Source organism: Macaca nemestrina, chromosome 17, assembly GCF_043159975.1.
Source record: "Macaca nemestrina isolate mMacNem1 chromosome 17, mMacNem.hap1, whole genome shotgun sequence".
NCBI lineage: Eukaryota > Metazoa > Chordata > Mammalia > Primates > Cercopithecidae > Macaca > Macaca nemestrina.
In genome coordinates, this window is record NC_092141.1 from 37,246,578 (window position 1) to 37,274,282 (window position 27,705).

The 27,705-nt window shown below is 47.7% G+C and overlaps 2 protein-coding genes across 4 annotated transcripts in view; one reads left to right on the forward strand and one right to left on the reverse strand.

Annotated features, from left to right (window-relative positions):
• The window catches only part of LOC139359514 (14-3-3 protein epsilon-like), a 71,267-nt gene that overhangs the window by 19,752 nt on the left and 23,810 nt on the right, over positions 1–27,705 (forward strand). The gene's annotated exons all lie outside the window — the stretch shown is intronic.
• Positions 13,809–25,693, reverse strand: LOC105469842 (TBC1 domain family member 3B-like). Of its 3 annotated transcripts, none has more exons than XM_071082633.1 (14): positions 24,206–25,693; positions 23,961–24,043; positions 22,630–22,852; positions 22,063–22,143; positions 21,506–21,613; positions 21,067–21,176; positions 19,783–19,831; positions 19,139–19,259; positions 18,339–18,433; positions 17,889–17,954; positions 17,319–17,418; positions 16,796–16,948; positions 15,468–15,827; positions 13,809–15,282 (listed from the first exon to the last, which is right to left on the reverse strand). In XM_071082633.1, exons 1-14 carry the CDS (start codon positions 24,275–24,277, stop codon positions 15,032–15,034), a joined length of 1,872 nt encoding a protein of 623 aa, XP_070938734.1. In that variant the 5' UTR covers positions 24,278–25,693; the 3' UTR covers positions 13,809–15,031. The 3 variants fall into 3 exon arrangements, with proteins under 3 accessions (XP_070938734.1, XP_070938736.1, XP_070938735.1); XM_071082634.1 differs by having other exon boundaries at positions 13,816–15,282; positions 22,630–22,669; XM_071082635.1 differs by lacking the exon at positions 17,889–17,954 and having other exon boundaries at positions 13,811–15,282; positions 22,630–22,669.

Here is a 27,705-nt window from a genome sequence, read left to right on the forward strand (position 1 = left end):
CTCCCTGTGTTGCTCAGGTAGGTCTTGAACTCCTGTGCTCAAGCAATCCTGTCTCGGGCTCCCAAAGTTCAGGGATAACAGGTGTGATTCACCACGCCTGACCTGGTTCTATCACATAGAGAGGTTTGCTGAAATTTTAAAATATAATTGTAGACTTTCATTTCTTCTTACAGTTCTTCCATTTTTGCTTTATTTATTTTGAAGCCCTGTTATTAATAGGTAAATAAATGTTTAGGATTTGCGTGTGTTCTTGACGAATTAAACCCTTAATGTATATAAAATGATGCTCTTTTTTCCTGATAAAATTTTTATTTTTGTCTACTTTACATGATAGTATTATAACGATTTCAACTTTCTTTTGATTTTGTAGTGTGTAATAAGATCTTTTTCTTTGGCTGCATTAGAATTTTCATTTCTGATTTTAGTTGTTTTTGTCATGGTTTACCTTATTTTTTAGAGATGGGCTTTTACTCTATCGCCTGGGCTGGAGTGCAGTGTCACAATCATGGCTCACTATGGCCTCAACCTCCTCCTGCCTTAGCTGGAAGGACCACAGGTGTGTGCCACTACCCGTGGCTAATTTTTGTGTGTGTGGTTTTTTGTTTTTTGTTTTTTTTTTTTTTTTTTTTGAGACGGAGTTTCCCTCTTGTTGCCCAGGCTGGAGTGCAGTGGCACAATCTCGGCTCACCACAATCTCCGTCTCCCTGGTTCAAGCAATTCTCCTGCCTCAGTTTCCCCGGTAGCTGGGATTACAGGCATGTACCACCATGCCCGTCTAATTTTGTATTTTTAGTAGAGACAGGGTTTGTCCATGTTGGTCAGGCTGGTCTCGAACTCCTGACCTCAGGTAATCTGCTGGCCTTGGCCTCCCAAAGTGCTGGGATTACAGCAAGTGTGAGCCACAGAGCCAGGCTATGTTTCGTGTGTGTGTGTGTGTGTTTGTGTGTGTGTGTGTTTTTTGTTTTTGTTTTTTTAAAGAGACGGTGTTCTGCAATGTTGCCCACACTGGTCTCAAACTCCTGGCCTAAAGAGATTTTCCCACCTCGGCCTCCCAAAGTGCTGGGATTACAGGCATGAGCCACTGCACTCAGCCACTTATCTTCATGTTTCTAGTGACTGATAGTTGATTAATAGAGTGCCATGTTATATATGCTTATAATTTCCATCAAACATGTGAAAGTTTTTGGCAATGATTTCTGAAGATTTTTTTTTCTATATTATCTCATGTTTTGTGGTTCTGGCTACAAGTATGTTTGGCCTCTTGAAGTTATTTCAATTATCACGTATTACATTTTTTAGTGGGTTTTTTTTTCTGTGTTTCATTTAGGTTAGTAAGTTTGGTTTCACGTGTTGTAAATTTCAAAGTGTATTTTTCATCTTAGACTTTGTAATTTTTCATCTTTAGAAGTTCAAATTTTAAAAATATTTCAGATTTTTACCTAATATGTTTGTTTCTTCTAGCCTTATGATCGCATGAAATAGCATCATAATTGTTTTAAAGGACTTGTGTACTAATTCTATTTTCTGTTTCATTTCAAAATTGGTTTGTTTTTTGTTTCATTGTGGGGTGTAATTTCCTGCTTCTGTGTAAGTCTTATAAATTTTTATTGACTTTTTAACCAGTGGGAATTTTACCTTGTTTTCTCGTTTCTCTAGTTTTGTTTGCCTTTTAAAAATATTTGTGGACTTTGTTCTGTGGTATTGAAAACCACAGTTGCTTGAAAACAGTTTCTTTCTGTTGGGTCTTTTATGTTTTCTTTGATTGGACCAGGGCTATGTTTAGGGTTAATTTTTTCCTCCTTCTGAAGCCTTTTCTTTCCTAGTACTCCGATGTCATATCTCCAATGTGATATAAATTACATCACATCATTTCCTTTTGGATTTTGAGTACGGGTACCATTCATATTCTTATGTCAGTTCTGGATGCTATTACCTCTAATTCTTTTGGTGATTTCTCACCTTGCCCTTGGATGTCTCCTTTACATTGCAAGTGCTGATTTGTCATTCAACCAAAAGTTCTAGGGTGAGCCTTTGTAGATCTCTTCATTTCTCTCTCTCTCTCCAACTCTCTACTCAGTGCTGGTCTCCCTTGTGAGCTCTAGGCACCTTGGCCTCCTTGGACTTCCAGCTCCATTTCCTCAACTTGGGGAGACCACATGCTCTGCCTGGGTTCCTCCTCCCTGTTCCACGACCTGGAAACTCTCTCGAGGCAGTAAGCTGGGCACGCGTGCAGCCCGTTTGTTTTTGTCTTCCAGGGATCACTGTCTTTTGTTACTTGTCCAGTATCTTCAGTGTTGTTGTTTCATTCATTTTATTAGATTTTTATTATTTCACACAAGGAGGCTAAATCTGGTCCCCTTATTCATGCCGTCTTGACCGGAAGTGGTATCATTGTAGTTTCAATTTACATTTTCATGAGAACTGGTGATATTGAGCATGTTTTAGCTCGTGTGTTGACGATTTGTGTGCTCTCATTGGTGATGAGTTTTTTCATTCAGCCTTTAGTGTTCTTTGTTTTCTTTTTTTCATCTATTTGAGTTGCAGAAGGTGTTTATATGTCCTAAATACTCATCCTTTGTTAGATAAATGTTTTGTAAATACTTTCCCCAAGTCTGTGTGGTTTACCTATTTATTTTAACTATACTTTTTGATGAGCAGAAATATTTATATCTGATAAATTTAATTTATCAGTGTTTTCTTTTGTAGTTACTGCTTGCTGTGAGCTAAGACACTTTTGCCTAACCTCGACATCTTGAAGGTAGTTTCCTTGATTTCCTCTAAAGGTTTTGCTTTTGCTAATTTATATTAGCTCTGTGATGCATCTGCAGTTATTTTTGTAGGTTTGAGTTTTTTGCATATGGCTGTCCAGTTGTTTTTCACCATTTGTTGAAAAGAGTCTCCTTTTCTCGCTGGGTTGCTTTGGGAACATCCTGTGGCTGCATAAGTGGGATCTCTTTCAGAAATCTTCCTTCTGCTCCAGAAATCTGTCTAGCTCTGTTAGAGTATTCTGATTATTTTGTAACTTGATATTGTCTTGAAGTCAGAATTGCAAGTCCTTAAACCTTTTTCTTCTTTTTCGAAGTTCTGCATATTCTACGTCCTTCACATTTCCATATCAATTTTAATAATCTCTTTTCTCTCTTCTCCAAAAAAGGCTGATGGAATCATGATTGTAATTGTCTTGAATCTGCTGATCAGTTTAAGGAGAACTGACATCTTGACAACCATTGAGTCTTAATCATTAGTATAGTATATCTCTCCATTTATTAGGTCTTTTTTGTTATGCCTGAGCGGTCGTTTGTTGCTTTTAGCCTTTGGTCTGTTTTTAAAATTACTTTTTTTTTTTTCCTTTTTTTGAGACGGAGTCTCACTCTGTCGCCTAAATGGAGTGCAGTGGCACAGTCTTGGCTCACTCCATCTCCTGGGTTCAAACAATTCTCCTGCCTCAGCCTCCCAAGCAGCTGGGATTACAGGCATGTACCACTAAGCCCAGCTAAGTTTTATAATTTTAGTAGAGATGGGTTTCACCATGTTGGCTAGGCTGGTCAACTCCTGACCTCAAATGATCTGCTTGCTTCAGCCTCCCAAAGTGCTGGGATTACAGGCATGAGTCACCACACCTGGCCTAAAATTATTTTTATTTTTAAGTGTTTGGTCCTTTTTTGATGCTATTTGTATTTTAAAATATTAAATACATTTTTCAGCAATTATAAAGTATTATAATATTTTCTAATTTTTGGTTGGAAATTGAATTTTTGTATATTGACCTGTTTCTTGCGACCTTACTTAAGTCCTATTAATTCTACTAGTTTTTTAGGTAGATTTCTTAGATTTTCTAATAAATGATTGTCATAAAACACAGTTTCCTCTCTTTTTTCCCGTTGTAATTCCTTTTCTTCTCTTCCCTTACAGAATGGACTTAATCTTGTTTTCATTCTTCGAGGGGAGCATTCAGTGTCACACCATTAATTATAAGTCAGCTGTAGGGATTTTATTGATGGACTTTATCAGATTGTTTTCAAATATAGGTTTTATTACTGTTTAGATATGACAAGGCCAACAGAAGCCCACATGACTCCCATTGAAAAGACAGTTACAGTCACAGATCCCAAGAGGAATAGTCATGCCATGCCATGGAGAATACACAGTTGAGTAAGGTCTAGCCCTCGCTTCCTGAGGGTTTATGTCATGAATGCATATTGAGTTTTCTCAAAAGCTTTTTCTGTATCTATTGAGATAATGCTATATATTTAAAGATATTAATGTAAATTTCATTGTTTTATTTTCAAATGTTATACTAAATGCCATTTGATGTCATGGTGTGTTATTTTTATTATTATTATTATTATTATTTTTTTTTTATTTTTGGAGATGGGTACAGTGGTGCAATCTCTGCTGACTATAACCTCCACCTCTTGGGTTCAAGTGATTCTCCTCACTCAGCCTCCCAAGTAGGTGGGATTACAGGCACGTGCCACCATGCTCAGTTAGTTTTTTTTTTTTTGGAGACAGGGTTTCACCATGTTGGCCAGGCAGGTCTTCTGACCTCAAATGATCTTCCCTCCTTGGCCTCCGAAAGTGCTGGGATTACTTTCGTAATCCCTGTGGGCCACCGCAACTGGCCTATTCTTCTTATATATTGTTGGATTTAAATTGCTAATAGTAAATACGTCCAGCGAATTTTTTGTATTTTTAGTAGAGATGGGGTTTTACCATGTTGCTTAGGCTGTTCTTGAACTCCTAACCTCAAGTGATCCACCCGCCTCAGCCTCCCAAAGTGCTGGGATTACAAGTGAGAGCCACTGCAGCCGGCCAGACTTTTATAAAAGTTTTATGGTTATAAGTGGTTATATAAAATACCTTTGTACATATATTTTTGTGTCTTGAAGATAAAGTATATAAATGATATAAAGGACAAAAAGGTAATTTATAAATGCTATATCTTACATTATTTGCTTTGGCTCTCTAGAAGTGAAGTAATTATATTGAATTTTTTCTCGATTCTTATTGCTTAATTGCTGTCCAAAAGAATCAGATTATGGTGTCATCGAAATTATATAAAAATGAATATTGAGGTTTTTTTTTTTTTTTTTTTTGACAGAGTCTCTCTTTGTCGCCCAGTCTGGAGTGCAGTGGTGTGATCTTGCCTCACTGCAGCCTCTGCCTCCTGGGTTCAAGTGATTCTCCTGCCTCAGCCTCCGAGTAGCTGGGACTACAGGCATGCACCACCATACCCAGCTAATTTTTGTATTTTTTGTAGAGATGGGGTTTCACCATGTTGGCCAGGATGGTCTCGATCTCTTGACCTTGTGATCCACCTGCCTTGGCCTCCCAAAGTGCTGCGATTACAGGTATGAGCCTCTGTACCCAGCCTAAGTTTTGTATTTTTCGTAGTGATGGGGTTTCCCCATGTTCGCCAGGCTTGTTTTGAACTTCTGACCTTACGTCATCTGCCCGCCTTGGCCTCCCAGAATGCTGGAATTACAGGCATGAGCCATCGAATCTGGCCTATTTTTGAAAATTAAAATTTTTCTTTCTTTTTTTTTTCTTTGTTATAGCAGCGATGGGATGTTTGTGGTTTTGTTCCTTTTGTCGCTTCATCATGTAGTTTTTGAGTTACTGTGCTTGGAGACTGTGCCTGATGTTACGGGTAGCTACAGCCATAAAATGGAGCTTATAATCTAGCAGAGGAGTTAGTTTAATTGCGTAAATAGTTAATTGTAATTGTAATATTTCCCAAGAAGGAAGCATAGGTAAATCATCATATGGCACCTGACCTCATCTGGAGATTCAGAGGCATTGTCTTTGATGAAGTGACTTTAAGCAAGGACCAGAGGGATACATAGAAGTTATCCAGCTGCAAAAGAGGGTACAGGGAATAATAATATTCCATTTAGCGTAAAAACAACCCCTTAAAAGCCTCTGAAGTGAGAATGAGCTCTGTAGAATTTATAGAATTGAAAGAAGAAAAAGCCAGTGTTGCCCATAAAGTGAAATGTTGGAAGGAGGGAAGGTTGTGGAGGTGAGAAAGGGTTATATGATATAGGGAAACTATTGAAGTGGTTTTTTTTGTTTTGTTTTGTTTTGTTTTTTTGTTGTTGAGACAGATTCTCGCTCTGTCGCCAGGCTGGAGTGCAGTGGTGCAATCTCGGCTCAGTGCAACCTCCTTCTCCTGGGTTCACGCCATACTCTTGCCACAGCCTCCCGAGTAGCTGGGACTACAGGTACGCACCACCGCACCCAAATGATTTTTGTATTTTTAGTAGAGATGGGTTTTCACCATGTTGGCCACGATGGTCTCGATCTCTTGACCTCATGAACAGCCTCCCAAAGTGCTGGGATTACAGGTTTGAGCCACGGTGCCTGGTGTATTGAAGTGTTTTTAAGTGGGCAGTGGTATATTTGGATGTGCATTTCTGAAGTTCGTTTTGTTATGAAAAGTTCATTCTGTAGATTGGTGATAGTTGGTTAAGAGTGAATACTAAGAGACTACAGTCATTTTCCATTATCTGCGGTTTTTCTTTCCTTGATTTTAGTTCCCCATGGTCAACCCCTCTGAAAATAGGTGAGTAGAGTACAGTGAGGTAGAATCATGTGTTGTGTAATGCAGGAGGGAGGTATTTTCTTAGAAATACCTCATTAGGTGATTTTGTCATTGCACAATCATCTTAGAATGTTCTTAAACAAAGCTATATTGTGTAGCCTACTACATACCTAGGCTACATGGTATAGCCTATTGCTCCTAGGCTGCAAACTTGTACATTTCATTACTGAATCCTGTAAGCAACTTACCATAATGGTAATTATTTGTGTTTTTAAACATAGAAAAGGTACTGCTAAAATAATGGTGTGAAAGAAAAAAAATGCACTTTTTTAAGGACTTAACATGAATGAAGCTTGCAGGACTAGAAGTTGCTCTGGGTGAGTCAGTTAGTAAGTGGTGAGTGAATGTGAAAGCCTGAGACATTATTGTACATTACTGATAGGGTTTGGCTGTGTATCCCCACCCAAATCTCATCTGGAATTGTAATCCCAATGTGTTGAAGGAGGGAGGTGACTGGATAATAGGGGCAGTTTCCCCCATCCTGTTCTCGTGACAGTGAGTGAATTCTCTTGAGATCTGATGGTTTGGAAAGTGGCAGTGTTTTCCTATGTACAGATTCTCTTTCTCTTGCTTGCTGCCATGTAAGACGTGCTTGCTTCCCCTCCCGCCGTGATTGAAAGTTTCCTGAGGTCTTCTCAGCCATGTGGAACTGTGAGTCAATTAAACCTCTTATCTTTATAAATTGCCTAGTCTTGGGTAGTTCTTTATAGCAGTGAGAGAATGGACTGCTGCAAGTACCGTAGACTTCATAAACATTGTGCACTTAATGTACACTACATTTAGTTTAAAATTTGCTCTGTCATGTTACTATGGCTATTACATCACTCCGTCACTAGGCAATAGGAATTGTTCAGTTCCATTTAATCTCATGGGACCACCATTGTGTATCTGGCGGTTGTTATGCAGACTGTATTTTGAGAGAGACCACATTCACGTAACTTTTTCATAGTAAATTGTTATAATTTTTTTTTTAATTTTTAAAATTTTTTTGAGGTGGAATCTCTCTCTGTCACCCAGACTGGAGTACAGTGGCACGATCTTAGCTCATTGCAGCCTTCCGAGTTCAATTGATTTTTTGTGCCTTAGCCTCCTGCTTAGGTGGGACTGCAGGTGTGCACCAGCACACTCAGCTAAATTTTTTGTCTTTTTAGTAGAAATGGGGTTTCACCACATTGGCCAGGCTGGTCTCGAACTCCTGACCTGAGGTGATCTGCCCCCCCCTTGGCCTCCCAAAGTCCTGGGATTATAGGCGTGAGCCACTACACCCGGCCTGTTCTATTTTATTATTGTTGTTAATCTGTTACTGTGCCTAATTTCTAAATTAAACTTTTTTATAGGTATGTATGTATAGCAAAAAACAGAATCAAGTGCTCAGTACCATTTGTCATTTCAGACATCCACTGGGGTTCTTAGAATGTTTCTCCCATGGATAACTGGGCGCCTACTGCATTTAGGAGGTGACTGAAGTGGTCCTGATGAAAGGTGATGCTGGCTCTAAGTAGGGTAATAGTGGAGATGGAGAGAGATAGGCAGATCTCACCAGTATTGAGGAAGAGGAAGGGCACAATATAGTTATGGATTAAAAGTGAGGTTAGGGCTGGGTGTGGTGGCTCACACCTGTAATCCCAGCACTTTGGGAGGCCTAGGCAGGCGGATCACGAGATCAAGAGATCGAGACCATCCTGGCTAACATGGTGAAACCCTGTCTCTACTAAAAGTGCAAAAAATTAGCCGGGCATGGTGGCGGGCTACTCGGGAGGCTGAGGCAGGAGAATGGCATGAACCCGGGAGGTGGAGCGTGGAGTGAGCCAAGATCGCGCCACTGTTCTCCAGCCTGGGTGATAGAGCGAGACTCTGTCTCAAAAAAAAAAAAAAAAGTGAGGTTAGGGAGTAAGGTTTGAAGTGGTCAAAGATTATGTATACTAGGTGTGTTGCATGAGCCATGTGTCATTGAAAATATCATTACCAATATATGGAAAGAGCAGGAAGAGCAGGTTTTGTCATAAATTGTGGAGCGTTTCAAGTGTCTATGTAGGCTGAGTGCAGTGGCTCATGCTTGTAATCCTAGCACTTCAGGAGGCTGAAGTCGGTGGATCACTTGAGGCCAGGAGTTTGAGACCAACCTGGGCAACATGATGAAACCCCATCTCTACTAAAAATAGAAAAAGTTAGATGGAAGTGGTGGCACACACCTGTAATCCCAGCTCCTTGGGAGGCTGAGGCAGGAGAATTGCTTGAACCCTGGAGGTGGAGGTTGCAGTGAGTCACTGCACTCCAGCCTGGGCAACAGAGCAAGACTCCGTCTCAAAATAAAATAAAATAAAGTGTTTATGTAGCATATAGAGTTTTATACCTGAACCTGAGGACAGATACAGATAGATAAAATTTGGGATTCTCTGTTATATTTTTAAAATTTAGTTGGTAATGGAAATTTGGACGATGAATAAGATTGCCTAGTATTTCACGTGAAATAAGATGACATCTTAGGCCAGAGACCTGAAGAACTTCACCATTTAAAGGTTTGATAGGGTGATCAGAAAGGTGCTGCCAAAGAGGTAATAGGAAAATCAGGAGAGTGAAATACTGAAAGGCAAGAAATATAGCAGTATTAGTCTGTTTTGTGTTGCTATAAAGGAATACCTGAAACTGGGTAGATTATTAATATAAAGAAAAGAGATTTATTTGGTTCACAGTTCTGTCGGCTGTACAAGCATAACACCAACACCTTTGGGCTGAGGAAACTTTTACTCATGGGGGAGTGGGAATGGGGACCAGGAGTGTCACGTGGTGAGAGAAGGGAGCAAGATGGCAGGCTCTTTTTACCAATCAGATCTCACGTGAACTAACACCAGCAAGAAACTCACTCATTACCACAAGGAAAACACCAAGACATTCATGAGGGATCTGCCCCCATTACCCAAACACCTTTTGCTAGGCTCCACCTTCAACATTGGGAGTATATTTTTACACGAGATTTGGAGGCACAAATATCCACTTTATCAATACGCTCTATAATTTCTTTTTCTTTCGCTTTTTCTTTCTTTTTTTTTTTTTTTTTTTGAGACAGAGTTTAGCTCTTGTTGCCCAGGCTGGAGTGCAGCGGTGCGATCTCGGCTCACTGCAACCTCTGCCTTCCAGTTTCAAGTGATTCTCCTGCCTCAGCCTCCCAAGAAGCTGGGACTACAGGCACGTGCCACCACGCCCAGCTGATTTTTTGTGTTTTTAGTAGAGACGGGGTTTCATCATGCTGGCCAGGATGGTCTTGATCTCCTGACCTCGTGATCCGCTCGCCTCGACCTCCCAAAGTACTGGAATTACAGGCATGCGCCACCATACCTTGCCGATAGACCCTATTTTTTAAAAACATTATTTTTTGTAGAGATGAGGTCTCACTTTCTTGCTTAGGCTTGAACACCTGACTTTAAGTGGTCCTTCCGCTTTGGCCTCCCAAAGTGCTGTGATTATATGTGTGAGGCACTGCACCCGGCCTCAGTAGGCTTTTATGGCTTATGCCTTCTGTCTTTTTAAAACTATTTCAACTTAATTTTCTACTCTAATTGTTTGTTGTAGTTCATATATGTATGTAAGTGTATATATATTTATATGTAGGGTGTGTAAATATAGTGTGTGTTTATATATAGCATCTGTGTGTGTGTGTGTATATATACATTTTTTGTTTGTTTTTTGGAGATAGGATCCACTCTGTCACCCAGGCTGGAGTGCAGTGGTGCAATCATGGCTCACTGGAGCCTTGACCTTCTGGGCTCAATTGATCTGCCCACCTCAGCCTGCTGAGCAGCTGGGACTACAGGTGTACCACCACCATATCCAACTAATTTTTTTTTTTTTTTTTTTTTTTTTTTGTAGACGTGGGATTTTGCCATGTTGCCCAGGCTGGTCTCGAACCCCTGGGCTCAAGTGATCTGCCTAACTCAGCCTCCCAAAGTGCTGGGATTACAGGTGTGATCTGCTGTGCCCAGCCTATATTACCATGTCGTATGCTGCAGAACCTCTTTTGGAAACAAACTGGGATATAAATAATACTCAAGTGCAACTTTCAGGAACTTACTCTTCATAGTAAGACAATGCCATTGAAACTTACTGTGTTTCATAAGAAGGGTTAGTACTGGCTCGACATTTATTTTTGCTTTTACATTCTGAGGATGGGAGGGAGAGGGATCCACAATAAATTTTGAGTACCATTGTGTTTGTACAATAATAGCTGATTAGCCTAATTCCTTTCAGAAGGGAAATCAGCATGCGTGAGATCATTTCTTGCCACTTAAATTAAAATTCTAAAATCGTGACTATGGTTCTTTAAGAGAAACCAGACCTACTTGACTGCAGTCATCCTAGCTGGCCATAAGACAGGAAGTAAAGGGCCAGGCGCGGTGGCTCACGCCTGTAATCCCAGCACTCTGGGAGACTGAGGCGGGTGGATCACAAAGTCAGGAGAACGAGACCATCCTGGCTAACACGGTGAAACCCCGTCTGTACTAAAGATACAAAAAACGTAGCCGGACGTGGTGGCGGGCACCTGTAGTCCCAGCTACTCGGGAGGCTGAGGCAGGAGAATGAACCCGGGAGGCGGAGCTTGCAGTGAGCCGAGATCGCCCCACTGTGCTCCAGTGTACACCACACCCAGCCAGATGCTGGTGATTTGTGTTCTGGATTTTTCTTTGTTTTAATTTTAATTTTTATTTTTTTGACCAGTCCAAATAGAATTGTTCAGTTTTGTTGACCTTTTTAAAGAAAGTTTTGGGCTTTGTTAATTTTTTATGCCATCTCCCTGTTTTCTATTTTGTTAAACTTCTGCTCTTTATTATTTCCTTCCTACTACTTACTATGTATTTTCCTCTTCTTTTCTAACTTAAAAAGGTGGAAACTTAGGTCTTTTCTTTTAGATATTCTTTTCTAATGAAAATATATGTGCTGTAAGTTCCTCTCTGTTGCTTTTATTGAATCCCACAAGTTGTGTTATGTTTTTGTTTTTGCCACTGTTGTTGTTGTTTTGAGACAGGGTCTCAATTTGTCACCTAGGCCGGAGGGCAGTGGTGTGATCTCGGCTCACTGAAGCCCCAACCTCCTGGGTTCAAGCGATCCTCCTGTCTTAGCCCCTCAAGTAGCTGGGACTACGGGTGCACGCCACCTTATCTGGCTAATGTTTTTGTATTTGTCATAGAGACAGGGTTTCACCATGTTGCCCAGGCTGGTCTCAAGCTCCTGAGCTCAAGCCATTAACAGGCGTCAGCCACCACTGCCCCAGCCTACATCTCAAATTTTGATAAATTTCATATTTGTTGCCATTCTGTTCAAGACTTTTCCACTTTCCCTTGTGCCTTTCTCTTCACTATCTTAGTCTGTCTTGGACAGAAGTAGAAGTCTTCTGCTATTTGTTCTTAACATTGATTTTCCCTCCTCTTCTGGTTTTTTGTGATTAGTTTTTAGCGCTGTATTTTAATCAGTTTAACAATGCAACGGTTAGTACTGCATTTAAATTTAATTAATTACATTAAATTGCCTTAAATTGTCTTTTTGGCCATATCTCTTCCTATATAGATAAGTATTTATATTTATATAGTGGTTGGTGTACGGATTATAATTTTCTTATCAGTAAATTGAGTCTACTGAGTGTATCCCTTTTTTGTTTTTTTTCTTTTTGAGACAGAGTCTTGCTGTGTTGCCCAGGCTGGACTGCAGTGGCAGTATCTTGGCTCACTGCAACCTCCACCTCCCAGGTTCAAGCAGTCCTCCTGCCTCAGCCTCCTGCGTGGCTGGGACTACAGGCACACACCACTGCACTCAGCTAATTTTTGTATTTTTAGTGGAGACATGGTTTCGCTATATTGGCCAGGCTGCTCTGAAACTCCTGACCTCAAGTGATCTGCCCGCCTTGGCTATCCAAAGTGTTGGGATCACAGGCGTGAGCCGCCTCCCCCGGCCTGTGTGTACCACTGAACACAAAATGTAGAATGAAACCGTAGAGACGACTTTTACCTGTTGCTTCTCCAGTCTTTGTTATAGTTTTATCAGAAAGCTACACACATTCACAAACCAACCCGTGTTTTAATCTTTAATGTAAATGGTCATTTGCATTGTAAATGAGTGTGAAGGCATTAATGTTTTATATGTTTATTATATATTCAGTGTGCCTCCATGTTTATCGCTCTTCATGTTTTTCTTCAGTTCTGAGCTTCCTTCTGGAATCATTTTGCTATTACCCAAGGAAAATTGTTTGGTGTCCCCTTTAATGGAAATCTTTTAAAAAATGTTTTCTGGCTTTATTTAGTTATCTAGTTTTTCGTTTGATAACTTCCCTTTTGTTTTTAAAATGTTCATTTCTTTCCCTTAGTTTTCTGTAGTTTTATTAACGTCCCTTGGTGTATATGTTTATTTACTCTGATTTATAGTGGTTCTTCAGTCAGTGGCTTTGGGTCTTCTGTTCTGGAAAATTTTCAGATATTATCAATATATAAAAGAATATTAATATTGATAGTGAATCCTGGTATACATTTAGTGAATAAAATTAATCTGTAGGAAACTCTTTATATTTTCAACACCTTTAGTTAGTTGGATTTTGGCCCCAATTATACATTTTGTGATGATCACTTTGTTTCTCATTTTCTGCTGAATTCCTATCACCCATTTATTTATTTTCATTTTTATTTACTGGGACACAGTAAAATTGAAGTAAGGCTGTTTTGTAACTCACTTAAAAACCTTCAGAAAAATATATTTCAATACAACTTTGGGAATTCTTTAGATTTGGTCACTGTTTGCTGTCACACAGGATCATGGTGTTGGTACCATTTGATTGGGTGTTACATATTTGTATCCATGTTCCTTTGAAGGGTCAGTATGTCTGATGTCCCGAATGTCTATTTCTCATTCTTTTTAATGGTAGATATTCATACACTGAAGCTTTAAGGCTTATTTTTCTTTTAGTTTCTAATTTTAAATTATGATCTTTCCCTTGTTGAATGGGGCTATTTCTTTTTAAGATAAATACTACAAGGGTCCCCTGTCTTACGAAATGATCAGATTAGGTCTCTAATACTCTGGCCCTGGTATATGAATTACTTAAGAGTGTGTATCTGTATATCCTTTGATGCTGAATGCTTTGATTTATTTTAATGACTAGCAAAAATTTTGAGATTATAAAATTGAACATTTTTCTTCCTAGGTGTAATAAGCATATTGAAATGTTCATTTTCTAAATGAGAGATGATGTGTATAAAATTTTAAAAATGGACTTTGAAGATTGTGCAGATAGAATTTTCTAATTGCTAATTATAGACATGATGTGATCCCATTTGGTAGTTGGGAAAAAATGTCTAACAATTTAATAAGATTGTATAATCTTTACATTTGCATGGAATTTGAACTTTTTTATAGTGATTTTTATCTAGGTTACACCAGTTAGATGTGGCACCACCAACTTTTAAACACCTCAAATAACTCTCATCTTCGTACTTAATTATGCAATGGTACAAGTGTTTTAAACAGAAATGTGAGATGCTTTTTAGTAATGCTTTGAAAAGTGCATGAGTCTAATACTGACATTTCCTTTCATGTTTTTATTTTTTTCTTTATTTGCTCTATCAAATATAATGTGCAGGAATTTTTTCTTATTGAACTGTGGAGATAAATTTTTAGAAAACTGTATACCTTAATACTGATGGTATAACAGTCTTCTTGCTTTCCCTAGTGGCATAAAGTAACACTTCAAATATTTACCTTTCTATTCTTCAGTGGTGCAATCATGGCTTACTGCTTCCTGGAAGTCATGGGCTCCAGCAGTCCTCCTGCCTCAAGGTCCTCACTAGGTGGGACCATAGACACACGCCACCAGGCCTGGCTAATTTCTTTGACTTTTCTCTAGGGACAGGGTTCACCTGTGTTTCCCAAGCTGGTCTCAGACTTCCAGACTCAAGTGAACCTGAACCTCCCGCCTTGACCTCTCAAATTGCTGAGATTACACGTGTCAGTCACCACACCCGGCCTAAATTTCTTATGTGCCATGGTACTGCAAAACGTCATAATTAGGGGCAGCTGGATGGAAGGTATAGGAGGACACTGTAGTGCCTTTTCAATATTTCTGTATCTCTAAAATAATTTCAACAGAAAACATTTATTTTAAACCAGGAAGAGGGTTACCATCTATGAGTTGAAAATACAAAGGCAGGCACACGGTGTCGTCAGAATTCAGAAAGCTGGTCACACGGCTGGGGGTGCTGGGAGGGGCTGGGCATGGTTGGCTTTGTGATCTGGGGGCTGGTGTGTTCCATCTGTGAAGGTCTTTCAAGCTGCACACTTTCTTAATCAATTTTGATAAAGTTTAACAAAAAATAAAGCGAAGAGGCAAAGCTGGCTTGGGTTGTTAAGCCTCGGGAAATTATCCAGCCATGAGCCCTGGCCCAGATGCTTCTAGAAGCCTGGAGGGAACTGAGAACTTTCCAAGTAGAGGTGGCAGAGGCAAGGCCCTGAGGTGGGAGCGCACTGCTGCTCGTGCATAGCTGTTAAGGAGGTGTCCTGGTTGGAATCAGTGCTGGGTGCAGTGCAGGGCTGGAAGTCCATGTCCACACTGTGGCTCAGTGCAGTGAAAGCCAATCTCACCCCCTCCGCAGGATGTTCCGCCTGCCAGCAGGTGGCCAGCTGGTCTTCCTGGGATACGGTGCCATTGTAGAAATTGGGTGCAAGTCTCTTGTCCGCAGATGGGGTGCTCTGTTGCAGTGGGATGTCTCCCGATCTCCCTCAGTCCTGATGGCCTTGGCAAGGCTTGGTGTCAGGGTCCACATGGGCTTCCCAGGCTAGCCCTGTCCCACAGTCCCGGGGCTGTCCAGGACACATTCAGAAGGGATATGGACCAAGCAGCTCTGTTCGAAATCATAATGGGGGAACCAAGGGCCCCCTACATCCAGGTCCGTCTGGAGCCGGGGCATCGAGTTCCACTCCAGGAATCTCCAGGAACCCTGAGGTCTTTCCTGAGCCGGGGCTGGGCTGGGCACACCCTGAGTGCCCACACGGTAGGTGTCTTCCCGGACAGCCCCACCAGGACAGGATGTGGAAGAACGAGGTGCCCATGGTGGGGAAACTAGCCAAATGGGCCGCTGGAACCGGGCTGGTGGGCCTGGAGGGGCCTGCCTGTCCCCATTGCAGAGGGTCATCCTGCCATGTGAAGCCGGCACAGGCCTGGGTGTTGAGGACACTTGCTCGGGTTTGGCTGAAAGGAAAACAGACGTGGTCAGCGTCTCTAATGAGCCCATGCAGGCCTTTCCCGGCTGGGCCCCACCTGCCTGGGTCTCTGGAGTCCTCGGGGTCTCTGTGGGGCCCCCGTGGTCTGACACTGAGGACACGCCTGTAGTCTGCTGATCCCAGAGGGAGGGGTGTGTGCCAACAGGCGTGGGGAAGCTGTCAGGGCATGACAGGTGTCTCCTGGCACTGCCCCCAGGGTTCAGACTGGCTGGGGGCTTCCTACCACACACCCTCGTCCCAGGGCTATTGGGCCAGGGATACAACCCCTAGTGAGAACTCAGGTGGGAGGGGACTTGGATGTCACCCAGCCCCTTGCAACCTCTCATGGGGAACCGTCTACGCAGTGGGTGATTGGGCCTTGACATGGGTCATCCTCTGCCCTCCTGGGCTGTCCAGTCCATGCCAGGACTGACCGTTCCCACATCTGGCTGAAAACTTGGCTCTGGGCCCGGGGTCCTGCCTGTGCCCTCTCCCTGAATGCTCTGGGGTCAGGGACACCCGATTCCCTTGTCTCCCTGGCTCAAGGCTGGTTGTCCTGGCAACCTTGGAGGAGCGTGCAGCAGTGAGGGGCCTCTGTTGCTCTGTGAGGCTGTGGCTGCTTGCATGGAGGGGCGGGGTTTCCCACAAATGGGTCTGGCTCATCTAGTGCCCTAGAGGGTCCTATAAAGGGGAGACAGAGACACTGCGGATAGTAAGAGGGGGCTTGTTGGAGGGTCTTGCCCACATTCTCCTCCTGCATGCACAACACATCCAGTACACACGCACTGAGCACCTGCCCTGAGGACTGGTGGCCTCCTGTACTTAGAGTCCAGGAGGAAGAGGAGAAAAAAAGGTGAAGAGGAAGGCCCAGGTAGTAGGGTTGCGGGTCTCGGGCACTCCCCCACTATTGACTGCCCCAGAGGGTGACATGGGAGGGGACATGGCACTGGAGCCCACCTGGGGGTGGCAGGTCTCCTTGCTTCCTCGTTAGTTTCTTCGTAGAGGTCCTAAGATGCTTGAGCACAGCGTCATCATCCAACTCTAAAGTATGGAAGAACTGGTTCCGAAAACATGCCCACAGGCCAGACCTGGATGTCTTCATGAGGCGCTCTAAGGACAGGGTGGAAATCAGGCCAGGAGAGTTCCCTGGGAGGGGGCACAGCTGAGACCTCGTGGCCACTTCAGTCTCCCACTGGGCAGTGCTGGATCCTTTTGTGGCCACCCCAGGGGCCCAGATGTGCACAAGAGCCTGTGGCTGGAGGGCCACCTGGGCAAGGAAGTGCTCACGACACTCCTGACTTTCATCTGGGTCATGTGGGGGATGGGCTCGGTGTCTCAGTCCCCTGCCCAGCCCACCTGGCCAGACCTCCCTCCAGACCAGAACAGAGGATCATGAGGACAGTGTGAGGAAGCTGGCCTCCGGATAGTCTGGGTCTGACCCCAGGGCTTCCCAGGCCCCACTGGGCACATGTAGACTTACTCCTCTGAACTTTAAAGGCAATGCTTGTCATCGGCATCAACACTCGTTCTCCTTCCAGCAAATACACATCCCACAGGCGCAGGATGATCCCAAGAGAGATCTGTGGGGACAGCAGGTGTGGGAAAACCTGGCCCTTCCAGGCTGGGGCTGGTAGCTCGAGCTGGGTCCATTGGGGCTTCAGTCCCCAGAGTCAGTGACCTTCCCCATGAGGGTCGCCTGAGCCCTCCAGGGCGCTGGGTCAGACAAGGTCTTGCAGCTCCTCATGGGGGACACTCATTTGAGGGGGGATGTGGCTCCTGGAGAGAGGGGCTTGCCCAGGGCATGAGGCTTCCCTGAGCCCTCTCAAGTCGGGTCCTTGCCCTGTCTGCCCATGAGACTGGGCCTGAGCCCCAGCCTTTGCCCTGGGATGACCCCTCTTGGGCAGAGGGTTTTGTTTGGGTTTCCTGTGGGGACCTCCTTGTGGGCGGAGCCTCCTGTGGGCTGTGGGTGAGCCAGACCCCCGGGCTGGGGAAGCAGGGCACTGCAGGGCAAGGAGGGTCCCTGAGCCAGGGTCTCCCTGTGCCTTCTTACCCCGTCATTCAACATCTGGAGAAGCCAGCCTAACGAGGAACCCTGCGCGCAAAGACCTTCCTTGTCCTGATGGGAGGAACAGAGGTGCTCAGGGCCCCCTGGGCTGCCCTAAAAACCTCCCTCTTCCAGGGCCTCTGAAGACCCTTCCCCTAGTGCAGAACACTGGGCGGTGTCCAGGGCTCCCCACAACACCGGCCCCTTCCCACACTCCCGGTGGACACACTGCCCTTTGCCCTGCTCTGCGGGAGCTGGGCCCCCATCCCTGTGCCTCTGTCTCCTCCAGGGCAGGAAAGGAATCCAACTCCCAGCCCATGGAGAACCCGACGTCCCGGGTCAGGCCCTGGCTGGACTCAGCCAATCACCAGCCCCACCAGGGGCTCCAGTCCCCGTTCCTCCAGCCCCACGAGTGGCAGGGCCTCTGGGGAAGAGCGGAGGGGACCATAAACTCACCAGATGCCACATGGTCTTGGGTTGTGACGTGGGGACCACATGCTCCTGATGGTCTTGGAGTCCCTGGACTGTCCCGCCATTTGAACTGTGGAACCCTGAGAAGCCCCCAGCCCGTCATGAAATCAGAGCCTTCCCCCAAGATGTGGAGCCATCAGCTGGAAGAGCTGGGCAGCTGCAGAGGCCCCCAAACCGCAAGGCCTCCCACCCTCCCATCTGATGACCTCACCATGCAGCCTTTGCCCTGGGGAGGTGGGGCAGGAACATCCCCTGGAGCCTGGCTGGAGGTTCCCCTGGACGCCTCCTGGACCAGGGTGCAAAAAGGGCAAGCCTGACTTTGAGGCCACAAAAAGGTGGCCGGAACAGGGTGGGTGCTGGGCTTCCTGGTCATCTCCTGAGAGTGAGGTCGGGCCCGGGGACACGGGATGGGGAGATGCTGCCACCTGGGCTTGGTCGGCCCATTTGTGGGCACCAAGGGCAACTGGAGCCCGGGTAGCTGGAGGGCAGGAGGACTCTCAGAGAGGAGACAGCTGCACAGAGAGCCGGAGGGCGTGGCAGCAGGACACAGAGGGTGGCCACAGGGAGGATGAGATGCCCTCCGCTGATGGGGATGAAAGGCGTCTGACTTGGGGTTTGGGGGTCAGCCGCGAATTCCCGTGGGACCCTCAGCAGAGACATCCTAAAGGCTCCCAACAAGCTGGCAACACAAGGAAGGTGCCTTGGCTGAAAGCTGACATCATGTGGCCAGGGTGGCTGCCCCCGGGACTCACTGCATGAAGTCTTGGGGGCAGCTGTCCACCTACCCTGCAGGGAGTGCCTCTCACTGGCCAGCAGCTGCACCAGTGCCCAGAATGCATCCTCCTCAGGCAGATACAGGAGGAACAAGGCCGCGATGGGGCTCAGGTCCCTGCAGTAGCCCACCTCCTGCAAGAGCCAGAGTCACCGTGAAAGGACATCACCTGGGAGGACTGAGGTCACCTGGGAGGACTCATGTCATTGGAGAGGGCAGAGGTGACTGGGGAGGCTTCCTCTGAAGAAGAGGCTTCCTCAGGGTGCAAATTCATTTCATGACAAGAGCCAAGTCCATCAGGCACTTCAGCACTTTGTCCAAAATGTCTCCTGATGCACCGTCCTGCGTGTGACTCTGCCAAGCTCCTGGGGTTTGGGGCAGCCCCAGGAGGAGGGCGTCATTTCTGGTTCTGAGAAGTGGTGGTCAGACCCAGGTAACACCAGGAGTCCAGGCCCCGACTCCTTTGTGTCTCAGCTTGACCCCTTGAGACCACCCCCTTGCTTGGAGGTTTATGCCAGCAGTGAGCTGGAGTCCTACATCCTATATCCTGGTGGTCACAAATACTAACTTTAAAAGAAACGACAGCACCCCCACCAGATACCCACTCCTGTGAATAGGGAAATATTGCCCGGGAACGTCACTGCCGGGAATACTCACCGGGTTATACTCCGAATATGCCAGGAGGATGTGGAATAGTTCCCGCTGCCTAGGAAACAGAGAAAGGAGGCTTTTGTTTGTTTTGTACAGATGCCGTTGGTTTCACTTTGTCCACAAAGCCTAACAACAAACCCCATTTCAGGTTCAGATGATTCATCAGATAAGCAGTGAGCTCTTCAGGTCCTTTGAGGAAATGTTTCAGGAAAATCCACATCTGTGACATGCAGATAGCCCAGTTGTACAGTGACTTGCCTGATCCTTTTCACTCTGAATGATTTTCTTTATTTTTTTTCAGTTTGCACACACGCCAGTTCAGTCTTTGGATGTACAGTTCCTCCACGGTTCTAAACCAATGGGCAGAGTCTCCCGGCCACCACTTCAGCCCCTCCTAAAGTGACTCCTTAATCTTCCAAGTCTCCAGGGTGGCCCCTATGCACCCAGCCTCTCCCCGATCTGTCAGCACCTAGCCACCCAGACTGCTTCTCAGTCCCCATGGTTTGGCCTTTTCCAGAATGACCCAGGAATGGGAATCCTACGTGGTAGTTTATTGTGTCTGGCTCCTTTCCCTCAGCAAAATGCATCTAGGATCCACCCACGTTCATCCGGCCATCACTGGCTCGTTCCCTTTTCTCACTGGGTCTTCCGTTTGGAGGGAGGACCAGCCTTGCTCTCCCCATTCTCGTGTTGAAGGCCATCCCCGACGTCTCCGTGTATGAGTGATGATGAATTAAGTAGTGAACATCTTATGTGGATGTCAGTTTTCAAATCAGTGGGTTCAATATCTGAGACACTTTGGGGACACATGGTTGAAGTCCATTGAGCTTTGTGAGTCACTGCCCAACTGGCTGCCAAAGTGGCTGTGCCATGTCACGTTCCCAGCAGAAAAGGATGACAGTTTCCAGGACCCCTTATTGCCCCAGCATTTGGTGATGTCAGTGTTACATCGGGAGGCTCTAGGGTCCTCTGTCCTGCCCCCCTCCCGTGAGTCCTACCGTGGGTCCCCGTGGGTCAGGGAGAGCACCTTTCACCATTGTGCATGATTTTGTTTGCTGCCTTCTGTCTCCTCAGGATCCTCCTGGGTTCTGGCCCCACGTGTTCCAGTCTGGCCCAGGGCTTGGAACCAGGGAGGTGCTTGTTTCATGGGGCCAGCTGCTCCCTGGGCCAGGAGACCTCTTGGCAGCTCTGTCTTCCCTCCTAGGTGACCCTGGCTTCTGCTCTGGGGAACGCCCCATCCCTTTCATTCAATCCATGTCTGCTGTGATCCTGTGGCTCCCATAGGCTTACTTGGCTCCGTATCGATCCCTGAAGAAGATGTGAGTCCTTAGTGTCCCCCTCACGTCCAGGTCGATCTGGTGGATGTGTTCAGATGACCTCTTGCCCTTCTCCTTCATGACCTGTAGGGCAGGGCCAACAGGAGGAAGCAGCCTCAGAACAGATGGAAGACTCCCTGCCCCAAATGGCAGTCGGCCCACAGTCAGCACTCCGGGAAGGAAGGAAAGCAGAAAGGTTTCCTTGTGCACAAAGCTACTTTTTGGCTTGTTACTAAAGCCGGGGAGGGTCACCGGAGCCGAGTTTGTCTGTGGTGACTATGTCACCGTCCGTGCCCAGGATGTGCATCTGACCATCCCACTCACCCCCCAGCCTGGGCTTGATGCTCCCTCCAGCTGGAGACCTGGGCTCCTGACACGGCCTGTCCTGTTTGTTGTGCTCTGCCTGAGCGTACCTTGTATGTTCTGGGGTTTTTCGACTTGACTTCCTGTATGTTCAGCAGGACTGACCACACTTGGCCCCGGATGTTCATGGGAATGCCCTTATATACTCGATCTATCAGCTGTGGGCACAAAACAACCTCGTGTCACAGGCCACGGGGCGACCCCAGTGAGGACCAGAGCCCGAGGATTCTGGAAATGGTTGGTTTTGACGCCGTGATTCCTCATTAGAGGTGACATAAAGCTGGAACAGGGTCTCCCTTCCCAGGATTGAAAAAGTGCATGGACACTCAGAGTCGGGACTCTGATCTGAACATTCTCCTGCCTTTGGGTCACCAGGGCATCCCTAGCCTTGAGCTCTGGGTGGTCCCAGCCCTAGATTCAGATTCCTTCCCAGCAAGGTGATGCTTGCACAAATAGGCAGGCAAACTACCGACCAGGCCTGCAGTCCTCTGGGTGAGGACAGTGTGCCACCCGCCCTCTGAGAGACTGATGGCGCCAGGCCACAGCCATGGGTGCCTGTCCCCTGTCTCTGCAGAGAGTGGTTCCGGGGGCCTCTCCCTCCAATTACCTTTTTACTGTTCTTATATGTCTCCCATTGTCCCAGCATTTCCATCCACTTGCTCTTTCGTGTTATCTCCCGCCGCATTTGCTGTCAAATGAGAAATGTCAAATGAGAAATGTTGGCGTTAGGGGAGCTGCCAGGCTTCCCAGAGCTGCCCATGAATGCTGGGTCTTGGGCTCTGGAGCCCTGGTGGACCCAGCTGGAGGGAACCAGGGAAGGGCAGACCCTAAGGGCTGAGAGCCTTTGTGCAAATGAGCGCCAGTGGGCTGGATTTGGGACCCCGGGACGTGCCATCCTCAGGCCACAGACATACCAGTCTTAGGTCAGGTCTCAGCCTCTGGGTGGGGTCCTGGCCACCCCCAGGCCATAACTGTGGTTCTCATTTTGGAATGTTATCAAACTGCCCAAGTTACCGCAACTTGGGGTCAGATCCAGCAGGGACTGCTGCCCCTCCCAGTGAGAGCATGTTGCCCTCACCGGCCACCACCCGGGCCAGCTGCCTCCTCTGCCTCACCGACCACTCGCCCAGTCCCCACGCCCCTGAACCAGCCCCTCCATGCATCAGGTTCTTACCTTCACCTCCCGAGCAGTGGCAGGAGGCAGCTCTGTCTCACTGTAAGGCAAGCCAGGCAGAACTGAGGACCTGCACAGGGCCTGGAGCTGCCCCAGACTGGGAGCCAACCCCCAGAAAGGACAGGCTCTGTCCCTATCCAGCTCAGGGCTCAGCCCAGGAGAAGACACAGGGAAGGGAGGACAAGGGACTTCCTGTGGGCCTGACTCCCAGGAGGGGCAGGAGCTGGGAGAAGAAGGAGTGCGGGGCCAGTCTGGGTGGGGTTACTGGGGCCCCTGGCGTGGGGGGCGGTCAGGCTGCACAATGGGGCTGCCTGTCCTGGACTGGAGGTGGTGCTTTCTGCTGGAGCTGAGAAAGGTCAGGCCTGAGATGGGATGGGGGCCGCCCAGGGTGGGCGACAGGGCCCTCATAGGAGTCCCTCAGGGAGTGACTGCATCACCCCACCAGGGTCAAGGGAGCCTGCCCTGAGAGCTGCCCGGTGTACTCCTGGTGCACCAGGGGCCCATCCCACTTGACAGCCCCAAGGCCCTTGCAAGTTCTGACCTCCCAGCATCCACCTGCCTCTCCCTGCACCTGACCCACACACCCTGCGTTTCAGAAGTGGCACCGCTCATCAGCTCCCTCCCACCCTACCTCCCCCGGGATCCTCTGTCTCTCCATCCTATGATCCCTAAGGGATGGACTCCTGGGTGGGCTCCTCTTACCTGGCCCCAGCTCCCTTCCCAGCACCAGACCCAGGGTCTGTAGCCACAAGCCCTGCTGCCTCCCTGGCCTTAACATGAGATGCCCAGAACGGGGCCCTGCCCGTCTTCTCCCCCATTCCCCTAGGGCCACGGCCCCCACTGTCTCCATGCCTTTCCATCTTCCCGATGGGGACAGTGAGGGCTGTAGCTCTAGGGAAATGAGGGAGGACAGGGGCAGGTGGGCCCTCAGAGACCTGCTGGACAACAGCCCTGAGGCTAGGCCAGGCGTCCCCTCACCCTGTGGCCACAACACATGGATCTCACTGGGGTTGTCTCCAAGTAGACATGGCCAGACCCTCAGGCTGCCCCGCTCCTCTTGTGCTAACTTGTGGACAGAACTGCTGAGAGTCCAGGGGCCTGACCTAACCCAGTCTCCATTCCCACCCGCTCCCTAGATGGGCCCCGCACCTCTGGCCTAACAGCAACCTCGGGCTGGACCTGCAGGGGAGTCAGGGAGGAGTTCTGACCCTGGAAAGGAGGTTGACCTGACGTGGTGAGACAGTCCTGCCTCAGAAAGGCCTTTCTGAAAGCAAACCCATCCCTGAGCTGAGACAGGTGCTTCAGGGGTGAGGGGAGCACAGAGGACTCACTGCAGAATCCCGAAGCGATCAGTGCTGCTGTAGATTCCAACAGGCTCAGGCCCCATGTCCTCGGGCAGCCCAGCTCGGTATCCCTGTAACCCAGAGGGAGGCTTGGTGAGGGGTCCAAGATAAAGAGTGCAAGGGCCTGGAGGTAGTGGCCACCCGTGCCCACCCTGTGCTCCTAGGGAGCCCAGGACCCTTTGACCAGGGTGCACTGGAAGAGGCCTCCCTCCAAGGAGCAGACCGACCTGTACCTTCTCATAGTTCATAATGATGTTATCTCGTTCCTGTGTCCGCAAACTATCTGCATCCTCTGCGATTTCCATCCTGTGAGCCAAAAATCATCTAAACGTTACATTGTACCCGAGAGCTGCAGAGAAAACCTGAACCGCTCCCACCGGGCTCCCAGATGCTGGCTGGCTGCGTAACCCCCATTCCACCACCGTCCCCAGGTAAAAAGGGGCCAGACTCAGTGGCCCACACCTGCATGAGTCTCTGGAGTCTCAAGCCCCAAGCAGGGGTGGGCATCATCCCAAGGACTTGAGGACAGTGCGACCTGGACAGAGAGTCCAGTTGTCCCCAATTGCCATGAAATGGGGACACACCTGCCCCAGCAGGTTGAATGGTGTCCACCTGCCAAGGGTGAAGGGCCGATGGTGGGCTATTCCAGGGATGTGGAGGCAGACTGGGGTCAGCGATCAGAGGTCTCTGTACAATCGGCCTCCTGAGATGCTCAGGGACCACAGAGATGCCCAGTTTTCTACAGGAATCAAGATCTCTCCTGACTGCTCTGTTCTTCTCCGCTCATCACTTTGGCTCCCGTGGCCCTTCAGTCTGAACAGAGAAGCCACTTTAGGAATAATGCCAGTTGAGCAGGAGGGTGTTCGGTTTGGGGTATGAAAATGATCTATTGTGCTAGTGGAAACCCTCACTTGGGGAGGGACTGTGGACTCCACCATTCTGAGCTGTCCCTACAGGAGGGGGCTTCATTTTCCTGGGTTACTGAGGAAGGACCATGGGTCCTTGATCCTGGAGAACACCTAGATGGAACGTTCCTCCTGGGAACACTCGGGACAAAAGAAGGGTGAGGCCTCCAGAGGACCAGACAGAGCAAGAAATACTTGGAGAGAACGCCAGTGCCTGGACCCCTTTGAACAGAAGGGAAGATGGTCTCCCCCCAGCCAGCCCTCCAGGGCTCCTTCATTTTCCACAGCTGCCCAAGGGCAGAAGGCTCCCGCGGACAAGGGACTTTGTGTGTTCAGTGGGGCCTACAGCCACCATCAGGACCCAACTTAGAGCACAGAGGTGTTCTGAGGACCCTCCTATCTACCACACCTACAGTGGATCCATCCCAGTGACTCTGCCAGGACCAGGCTCTGCCCCATCGGGATGGGAAAACTGGGAAGACTTGGGATCTAAGGCAGGGAGGTCACAGGGTTCAGGCCTGAATTCCAGCACAGTACACAGCAAGGGTGAGAGCAAAACCCAGGTTCATGTCTGGATTCCCAGGCCGGTTACCGCCTCTCTGACCCCAGACGTCTCATCTGTCGAATGGGTACACTAGGGAATGGCACTCACTCTATGAAGCCACCATGAGGACGAAAGAGCCAATCGTCTACACTGGCAGTGTAGAACGGGCACCCGGTGAGTGCTCAAGGATGACCCTCCTCGGTAGCTGCCCAGAGGCCAACACCGCCCACAGCATAGCCACTGTCCCCAAGTCAGCCTGGAGGGAAGACAGCAGGTCACACTCACCTGATTCTGATGAATCAGCTGACCTGCGTTATGCCTCTCAGGTAGAAAGCCTTCGAGTCCACAAAACTGTTTCCCGATACCACTGTGCGTGTGTAGCTGATACCACTGTGCGTGGGTAACTGCTGTAGAACACAGAGGCAGGCCGGAGAGCGGATTGGTGCTAAGCACCAGTGACATTCTGAGATCATGGCACGCATCACAGTGGGGCCTTGCCCGGGTCAGCAGGGCCCAGAGACGGGGTCCTCCGCTGCCTGAGGCGGCCACATGCCTGCCTGTAATGTGTTTGTGTGCATGCGTGCACACCTGTACATGGGTAAACACATCTGTGCACGTGTGTGTGCCTTCTCTGGCCAGGCCTGGCTGCCCCACTCATGTGTGCACCCAGTTCCTCATCACTGTCATCCCCGAGGTCCAGGACCAGTATCAGAGCATCCACGGGTGTTGCCTAACCTCAGCCCTCCTCGCCCAGGGTGGTCTGGGATACACATAAGGGTGGAGGGAAGTGACCACTACTGTTGAATCTCAGAATACAAATGCTAATACTATTACCTAATGGTCTTTTGCGTGTCTCTAATGGTATCTCTTTTTAAGTTTCTGATATTTTAACTGAGTATTTCTCTCCATGACCCTTGAATGTTCTAGTTAGAGGATCCTGTGGGGAAAGTGCCAGGCACACAGTAGGGCCTCACTCTATTCTAGACATGTTATCTAAAATCTGGTTCATCTGTCCTTCCTGCCAGGGCCTAGGGGATGCCAAATTCCAGGGTCCAGAAAGAGCTTGGGATAAAATGAAGCTTCAAGGGGTGGACTTTGACCTGGGCTGAGTCTGCCTGTGCCATTCAAATGGAGTCTCAAGTCCTGAGATAGGGAGTCCAGATGCCCCAATGCAGGGACCTCTGATCGACACCTGCTCCCCTGTACTCATTAGCAACCTCACCCACCCTACTCTCAAAGCACACTTGGCCATCATAACTGGGAGCTCTGCATCTGTGGATTCAGCAACAGCAGATGGAAAATATTCAGAAAATAAATTGGATGGTTATGTCTCTACTGAACATGTGCAGACTTTGTTCTTGTCATCATTCCCTAAAGAATACAGTATCTCAACTGTTTATGTAGCATCTGCATTGTGTTACAGATCATAAATAATCTAGTAATGGTCAACGTCTATGGGAGGATATGCATAGCTTATATGTAAATACTAGGCCATGTTATATCAGAGATTTGAGCATCCATGGATTTTGGCATCCCCAGGACCCTAAAACTAATCCTCCATGGATACCAAGGGATGACAATATAAACTCACTCAGGAAGGCTTCTTATTGGAGGAAGGACCCAGGTCAGTACAGACAGGGACATCGTCCTTGGATTACTGTCCATCTGTTCATCCTTTTATCCAGTGGCACTACCCTCTAGGACTGTCCCAGTGACAGCCCTAGCAAGTGGAGACATTCAAAAAGACTGACTCACGTTGTCCAGCTTTGAGGTCTTGGAAGAAGTTGCACCAGTGTGAGAATAGGGGGTCAGTTTCCTCCAGGATCCAAAGAGCATATCAGGGCCCCTCGGGGTGAGGAAAGGAGCGCGGCCTCTCCAGCAGCCACACGGGCTGCAGTGGGATGGGGCTGGAGCTGGCCATGTGGATCACCTGGGCCTCATGAGGGCAAAAGAAAGACCAGGGGGTAGAACAGGAGCATGGGGCAGCTGGATGCCTAAGGAGAAGGCACCTCAGGGAAGGGGTACTAGTTTGTTTTCACACTTCTGTAAATACTCGAGACTGGGTAATTTATAAAGGAAAGAGGTTTAATTGACCTGCACTTCAGGGAACTTACAATCATGGCAGAAGGTAAAGGGGAAACAGGCACCTTCTTCACAAGGCGGCAGGAGGGAGTGAGTGGAGAACGAGGATGTGCCACAGTTTGAAACCATCAGCTCTCCTGAGAACTGCCTCACTCTCAGGGGAGCAGCACGGGGGAAACTTTCCCCAGATCCAATCCCCTCC